The 8,388-nt window shown below is 42.0% G+C and overlaps 1 protein-coding gene across 1 annotated transcript in view; it reads right to left on the bottom strand.

Annotated features, from left to right (window-relative positions):
• Window positions 1-206: 206 nt before the first annotated feature.
• The window catches only part of ubr1 (ubiquitin protein ligase E3 component n-recognin 1), a 154,472-nt gene continuing 146,290 nt past the window's right edge, over window positions 207-8,388 (bottom strand). The window contains exons 38-41 of the mRNA XM_048600485.1: window positions 7,279-7,356; window positions 5,782-5,952; window positions 3,551-3,652; window positions 207-3,086 (exon numbers count right to left, since the gene is read on the bottom strand). Of these exons, the coding sequence (XP_048456442.1) occupies window positions 2,945-3,086; window positions 3,551-3,652; window positions 5,782-5,952; window positions 7,279-7,356 (493 nt within the window). The 3' untranslated portion in view covers window positions 207-2,944. The remainder of the gene's footprint in view (window positions 3,087-3,550; window positions 3,653-5,781; window positions 5,953-7,278; window positions 7,357-8,388) is intronic.

Here is an 8,388-nt window from a genome sequence, read left to right as displayed (position 1 = left end):
AGGAAGAATAAGGCCAGCAGATTGAGTGATTACTACAGAACACTCGGTATAGCTTTTGTTAAGAATTATTAAATAGGAAAAGACTTAAATGACACAAACAAAAGTTGCCTTCGTTAATGATAACAAGAGAGAAATTCAAGTCCTGGCTTTTGTGAAGGGCATTAGCTATGTTAATTTCAGATACACCATTAGTGTAAGCACACCGATTTACGTTCACTTTGAGGTGAAGAGATTACTTTATTGAACACAATATCAACGTGGCCTGAGCTATTAACAAAAGCAGTGTCAACATATACAGTCTCCACCACCTCTGAATTCAACAACAATGCTTCCTTTTTAAAAAAAGGACTACATGTTTCCTTATACAATATTTTATTGCTTCGAGGATTACTGAAACAACCGGATTAACAAAAGGATTTTAGATCACTTCCACTGGGTAATGACTAGTGACCGGAAACACTGACGTTTGCAAACCACAGCTCATTATATGTTCACCCTGACAACATTATCCTCAGGTAATTACAAATGTTTGCCTGGATTACTATGGACAGCAGCAAGCAAACCAGAAAGGGAGAGAAATACTCAACTCTTGTAGGATCTGATCCATGTAGCTCCTGTGCAACTTCACTCAACCAATTATAAAACAGTGCCCAGGAAAGAGCCCACTTGACTGACAGTCTTCACAATGCAACATAGTGCTCAGGGATATTGCAGGTTACCTCTGTAATTCCTTGCTGTATTTTCTCTTCACACTAGCTTGTGCTCCTTGTTCAAAAGTAGCCAGGTCTGGTCTCTCTGAATGCAAACATTTAAAAGTCTCATGGCTTTAAAAAGAATTTTGCTTTTGTATTCTTGTTACCTTAGACACCTCCACATGACAGTCTGTCAACCATCTTGCTGCCCAATCAATTAATCAGTCTAGATACCTTTGTGTGCTCCTCAGCTTGCAGCAGGAAACCTGGATACATAATTTAGACAAAGAAACCAATAGTAATCAATACATATTATGAATAGCTGAGGCATTAATCCTTGTGGCACTCTACTAATTGCAATTTGCCATTTTTAAAATGCCTCATTTGTCCCAACTCCGTCAGTCCTTATCATGGGACTTTATTGAATAGCTCTTGTAAATTCAGAATACTACATCAATTGGCTTACCTTTATCTACCCTTCTTAGCCAAAAACTCTAATAAATTTGTCAAGTATGATTTCCTGACGATAAAGCTATGCTGACTGTCTCATCATGCTTTGATTTTCTAAGTGATTATTAAGGCTTCTTTAATAATAGCAATAATATGAACAGTGTTTTCCTGACAAATGACTTGACTGAAGTTCCCTCTTACTCCTTTCTGGAGTTCCATCAGTATTATGTTCGCCAACTTCCAAACTGCAGAAATGGTTTGAAATCTAGAAAATTCTGGAAAATCACAACCAATGCATCCACTATGCTTGCAGCCAGCTCTTTTAGAACACTACAATATAGGTCTTCAGATTCAAGGATCTTCTAGTAGTCCTTTAAAATTTGAAACGTAGTCTAGAAACCTAACTCCAGGCATCATGCTAACTGTTGTGAAACATCAAGCAACAGCAGTGATGAACTGCCAGCAACCTAATAATGTGATTTAAAAACAAACAGTGTAATTATCATCTGGTAATGTTATTTAATATACTCCCTCTCCAAAATAAAAAGGAAAACACAGCATTTGGTATAATTTTCCTTTGTAATTATCTTTATATCTGTTGAAATTTCAGTTATTGCCAGAAGTGGTATCACAGCCTGCTTCAGATAGAGAAGGAAGAAATGCAGAATCTGTTGTCTTCAAAAGGTGACGAGTGGCTAAGAGCTCTCCTAAATCCAACATCGCTTTCACAATACAAATGGGCATCACTTTCATAATAGTGTTGTATGAAATTGGACAGGCATGCATATCACACCTGGGCATCTAATAGATTTTTACAATATGAACCTTTCTGCAACTGGTCAGAACCTTAAACACTTGTTAAATGCAAATACTACCATCCTCTCTCAGGTTACAATGGTTTAATCTTGCTGAATTTTAACAGAGGATAACAAGCTCCCCTGCTTCATCAGGCCCTCCTCAATTTTTCCAAACATTGTCAGCACTAACTCTGAAGCTGAATTAACCCTTACCGAGAAGTGTTTGGGGGGGGGTATCTTCTGCATTATAAACAAAATTGATTTTCAGAGAGAATTTCAGCAAAACTGGATACAGTTCTAACTGCAAAGTGCTGCTTACTCCTCAAAATTCATTCAATTGATCAAAATGTTCCTGTCAGTGCAGAATTTTATAAGGATATAAATGTGAATCTCAACTCCTTGAGTGATCAAACTACATGTTTACCCAGGTACCAAATGTGCTCTGAAGATAGCTGTGTATTGTAAATTTATTTTACGCCTTTATTGTAAACAGGATGGAGCATTAGATAGAAGAGAGGTACTAATATCACAGTTGGTGGTTCTGGCTTCTCACTACTTCAAATGCTCTTCACATTGAAATAGTCATGACAACAGTGACATGCCTTCCCCTGTGGTGTAGTACGCAACAAAGAAAGTAGCTTGCATAGAGGAGAGGGGTAAAGGAGGAATGACGTTAATATTTTCAAATTTCTAATATTTCCCCCGCACGATCAGGTCTCTTCCTCACTGACAAATCAACACCAATGACCCTCCCCAGTCCCTATGAAAGTCTACAGCACCCTAGTAGATTTTGTCCCAAAGGACAGGCTGTACAAAAAAGGCCAGAAGCTACCATAGAAGTTGGCTTCCCTGTGGATAAGATCCGAATGCTGAAACTGGATTATAGACAGTAGATTAAAAGCAGTCCACATCAATTTAATCAGCTCAGAGGCTAGCCTTTGACGTTATCCTAACAGCAGGTTAGTGGTGTTTCTGCTGTCGAGCATGGTGGGTCAGCTACTGTATTCAGAATTGCTGCCACTCAGAACCGAAGACTATTTGATTTGTGTCCTGGTTTCTTGTGATCTCCTCCAGAATGCGATGCTGCTGCCACAGACGCTCGAGTTTCTTGTATCGCTCAGTGCACAGATGCAAGGGGTTACCTCTCCTTTAGGAAAAAAGTACAAAGTTTCAAAATATGTAGGCTTTAATTTCTCAAGTTGCTCAATTTTTAAAAAAGGATTTTTTTGCAGCACTTCATGGTTACTGATGTAGATAGTGTAAGTGAAAAGGAAGAGCTTGGCTGAGATCCAACAATAAGTGACTGTGGAGGCACCATGGGGGAAAAGAAAAAGGTGATGAATGTGTAGCAATCCAACAATATATTAATTGAGGAACAACAGTCTTTTCTGCCCTTCCCTAATCCATCACTTTATTTGTGTTTGGTGTCAGTCATTCAGATTTAGAGATCTTAATGCTTTTCCTAGCATTTATAGAGGTGCTAATCTTAGATTACACTTAATCTATTATAATGTGCTCAGTCCACATTCACTACTGCGAGAAAAAGATATTACATAGCTACACAACTCATATTCATTAGTAGATAAGGATAAACTATTTTGAAAGTCATACTTAAGCAACTGATCAGTCTCCCCATAATCATCCAGGTAGGGAGCAGGTATGAAACATCCTCTATTTTTCCCTGCCAGCAGTAGCACTTGACATTCCCGTATCCTGGTGGAACAAACGATAAGAAACATTTAGATGAGTAGCTACATTTTATACTCTCCTTTCTTGTCAAATCTATCACAGGTATTGGATTCTTGCTGGGGTCCAGTTGCTACAGCTGCTGACTGACCAATTGTAACTCAATGCTGCTGTGTGGGCCTAACCATGTCAAATGCAGATGTCTGCCAATGCATTCAGTATGGGGCAACGTAATCCAACCAGAAGCGATCCAAGGTGACTCTTCACCAACACAGGGTTGGCAAATGGAAGCGGGGGGATGAATGAGGTGTTAAATGAATACTTTGCATCTGTGGAAATACTCACTAGAAGGGTTCAAAATCAACAAGGAAAAAGTCCTGGATACACTACTGGCACCTAAACTTGACAAGGCACAGAGACTGGATGAGATGCAAAGGATTTTGAAGGAAGGGAGGACAGAAATTGCAGAGACACTGCCCACAATGTTTCAGTCTCAGATTTGGGAGAGATGCCAGAAAACTAGAGGACTGCAACATAACAGCCTGGTTGAAGAAAGCTTGTAATGATAATCCCAGCAATTACAGACCAGGCAATTTATCTTAGATGGTGGGGAAGCTTCTGGAAACAATTATTTCAAGGACCGTAACTTCCCCCCCTCAGTGGTCGAGAACGCCCTCAACCGTGTCTCCCACGTCTCCCGCAACTCATCCCTCACATCCCGTCCACGCAATAAGAACCAAAAAAGAATCCCCCTCGTCCTCACGTACCACCCCACCAACCTCCGGATCCAACGCATCATCCTCCGACACTTCCGCCATCTGCAATCCGACCCCACCACCAAAGACATCTTTCCCTCCCCACCCTTATCTGCTTTCCGGAGGGACCACTCTCTGTGACTCCCTTGTCCGCTCCGTGCTCCGCACTCCCCTCCAGCTCCACCACACCCGGCACTTCTCCCTGCAACCGCAGGAAGTGCTACACCTGCCCCCATACCTCCTCCCTCGCCCCCATCCCAGGCCCCAAGAAGACTTTTCACATCAAGCAGATGTTCACCTGCACATCTGCCAATGTGGTATACTGCATCCGCTGTATCCGGTGTGGCTTCCTCTACATCGGGGAAACCAAGCGGAGGCTCGGGGACCGCTTTGCAGAACACCTACGCTCGGTTCGCGATAAACAACTGCACCTCCCAGTCGCAAACCATTTCAACTACCCCTCCCATTCCTCAGATGACATGTCCATCCTGGGCCTCCTGCACTGCCACAACGATGCCACCCGAAGGTTGCAGGAACACCAACTCATATTCCGCTTGGGAACCCTGCGGCCCAACGGTATCAATGTGGATTTCACAAGCTTCAAAATCTCCCCTCCCCCTACCGCATCCCAAAACCAGCCCAGCTCGTCCCCGCCTCCCTAACCTGTCCTTCCTCCCACCTATCCCCTCCTCCCACCTCAAGCCCCACCCCCATCTCCTACCTACTAACCTCATCCCGCCCCCTTGACCTGTCCGTCCTCCCTGGACTGACCTATCCGCTCCCTAACTCCCCACCTACACTCACCTGTACTGGCCCCATCCCCGCCTCTTTGACCTGTTTGTTTCCTCTCCACCTATCCTCTCCTCTATCCATGTTCTATCCGCCTCCCCCTCTCTCCCTATTTACTTCAGAACCCCCTTCCCCTCCCCCTTTTCTGATGAAGGGTCTAGGCCCGAAACATCAGCCTTTCTGCTCCTATGATGCTGCTTGGCCTGCTGTGTTCATCCAGCCCTGCACCTTGTTGTCCCTATATTTGAAGCAATGGTCCATTACACATTCACTGTGGAATTGATACTCTGCAATTTTATGTTAAGTTTACCAATCATTTTGTATCAGATTAGGCTGATCTTACTCGCGGAGAAGCAAAATTAAATATTTTGATCAAGAAAACGATGACCTGTCTGAAAGGACAGACTCAATAGCTATTGAAGGGAACTGGGCATATGCTTGAAAAGGAATATTTGCAGCATTATGGAAAAACAGTAGTCAAGTGGATATAATTTGAGAGCACAGACACAAAGAGCCAAATGGTCTGCTTCTGTTCTATGTGATTCTATGCTATCTCTATGCTGTAGAAGTAGGTGTGAAACTAGTCACCGCTCAGTGTGTATGGTAAGATACCTGAGGAACATGCCCAAACCAGATCCACAGTTTATGGCATGAGCTGCACAGGCTCCAACTTCCTCTCCGTTTATTTCCTCCCGGCAGCATCGACACTGTGAACACAGCATGGCTCCACAGAACATGCAGAGCGCTAAATTCTTGGTCTCATCATCAGAGGATCTCGAGCACCTGTTATAGATATTGTAGAAATCTGCTCAAAATTCTGGCTCTGTAAATGTCCCACCAATAACACATCACCCTCCCCTCAATATTCAGTATCACATTTCCACTGGCAAGAACGTTAGTGACCTAACAGCAGTAAATAAAGAAATGGGGTGGGGACACGCAAGAATCTTATTGTAAAGCAAATTGTTGTAATCGGGAATGCATTGGCTGAAAAAGTGGTGGAAGTAGACTCAGTAGCAGCTTTCAAACAGAACTGGAGTTGAACAGGAACACATGTAGAGTTACAGGGAAAGAGTGAGGGAGAGGAACTAATTAATTGACTGTCATTCAAGAGCAAGCATTCGCTTAACAAGTTTAATAGACTCATTCTGTGCTATAATGAAGATCATAGGGGAGACAGTGATGTCACTGGATTATTAATCTGGAACTCTAGGCTAATATTGTGGGGATGTGGATTTAAATCTCATCATGACAGTTGATGAAGCCTGAATACGTTGGAAGTCTGGAATAAAAAAATTGTCCTAATGGTGACCATCAAACTACATCAATTGTCATAAAAACTGTGTTTCACTGACGTCCTTTAATGAAGGAAATCAGCTGTCCTTACCTGGTCTGGCCCACGTGAGACTGGACTCTCAGCAGTCTTGGCTCTGGTTCACCCTAACTGCCCTCTGGGCAATAAATACCAGCCTAGACTGTAATGGCTACATCCCACGAATAACTTTTTTTTTAAAAAAAATCCAAGTAATTACCTGATTGCTTGAGCAGCTATCCAGCAATGACAGGTATTACTGTCTGACAGTATTTGAAGCTAACATCCAACTCAAGAATGGTTGCAGTATAGGGTCATGTTCGCACTTCTGGCCACAAGAGTTCCTTGACGTCAGGGTAAGCTGCCTCCTCTTCAGCGACATGGGTACGAGAAAGCAAATCTGCTCACAGTTAGTATAGAACCACTGTGGCGCTGCCGATCAGTGTACATTATGCACCAAGCTCTAGCTCTTGGCTTAGAAAAGAGATCTATTCTGTGAAGTAGTGTCACTTTCATGCAAAGCCACGCAGCCCTGGCTCTCTTAGCTCACAGCACAGCAACAAGAGCAGGAGCTTAATAGAAAGAGATGTAATGTGAAAACAACCAACAGTGTTTAAACGTTTCTAAATGCCAGCTCAGAAGAGTTTTCCATCCAACCTGAATGTCAATTGTTAAGCTATATTTTCAAAATCAAAACGTGGGTCTACAAGCTCTTCCACTTTTTGCAGTGCAAGAACTATAAAAAAGTAGTGTATTAAATGGTAAAATTGAGGCGCAAAGTTGATTAATGGACTCACTTGTACTGAGAACCCTGATTCAGAACACAACTGTAATCTTCTGGAAGTTCCATTAATTGGTTTCTTTCCCTTGGATACCTTTGAAGAAAGAAATTATTGTCAAGTAGCATCACCATCACTGACAGAATATTATTTTAAATACAAATAACATAATCTCATTCAGAGAGAGGGGTGAAAAAGACCAAACAAGACCACTCTGAACTTACTCACTGCCTCCTGTAAATTCCACAAAGTAGATGGATGGATGGGGGGGATGGGGGGGGACGGGGGAGAGAGAGAAAGCATCAGACTTCCACAGCAAGAGCAACTGATGCTGAACAATTTGAGCAGAGAATGAATTCACAGAGCTCACATTGTCACCACCATACCTCTGCTTCAGTATTTCCATCTTAAGTGACTTGAGAAGACAAAAAGAAACTGAATCTGATACTGTTCAGTCAAGATTAGCAGAAAATGGCTCTCTGCAACAGCAACAGCTTGAGAACTGAACTTTTTAATAAGCACTCAAATGACATGCCAATGGTAATTTAAAGTTAACTCTCAATATCACACGAATAACATGCACTGCAATGTCAGAAAAATGCTTAACCATAGTTCAGATCTGTTTTTAGTATTCAGAAGCACAACTGCTCTCTGTAATTCACATGCATTCCCTCTCATCTAATTTAGCCATCACAGGTTTCTCCCCCAGGTGACCTAGCTGCTAATGGACTTACTCAAATTGCCCCACAGGAAACACTACACACCTTGATAGCAGCAGGCTGTCTCATTTTAATTTTGCACAGCAAGCACTTTGTTCTGGTGCGCTTCGTTACTAGATTTTATAAATATTTAACCTTTTATACCTGGCCTCTGCACAAATGCTTACAGCAACTATACATTCCTTCAAGATCCAGAAACTCAAAAAAGATAATCAACTCTGACTGGCAAAGAAAGTAAAAAGAATTGCCTTATAAATGGCCAGAAATGGTGACAAATCTGAGGACTGGGAAGATTTGGAATACATAAAAGTTGGACCAAGAAACTGAGAAGGAAGAATAGAATACAAATGTAAACAGCAGAAGATATAAAAATAGTTTCATAAAAAGGAATAGAGAAATGGCAGATAAG

This window comes from Rhincodon typus, chromosome 8 (assembly GCF_021869965.1).
Source record: "Rhincodon typus isolate 14 chromosome 8, sRhiTyp1.1, whole genome shotgun sequence".
NCBI classification, from domain to species: domain Eukaryota; kingdom Metazoa; phylum Chordata; class Chondrichthyes; order Orectolobiformes; family Rhincodontidae; genus Rhincodon; species Rhincodon typus.
This window is presented reverse-complemented; position numbering and strand designations above follow the sequence as displayed.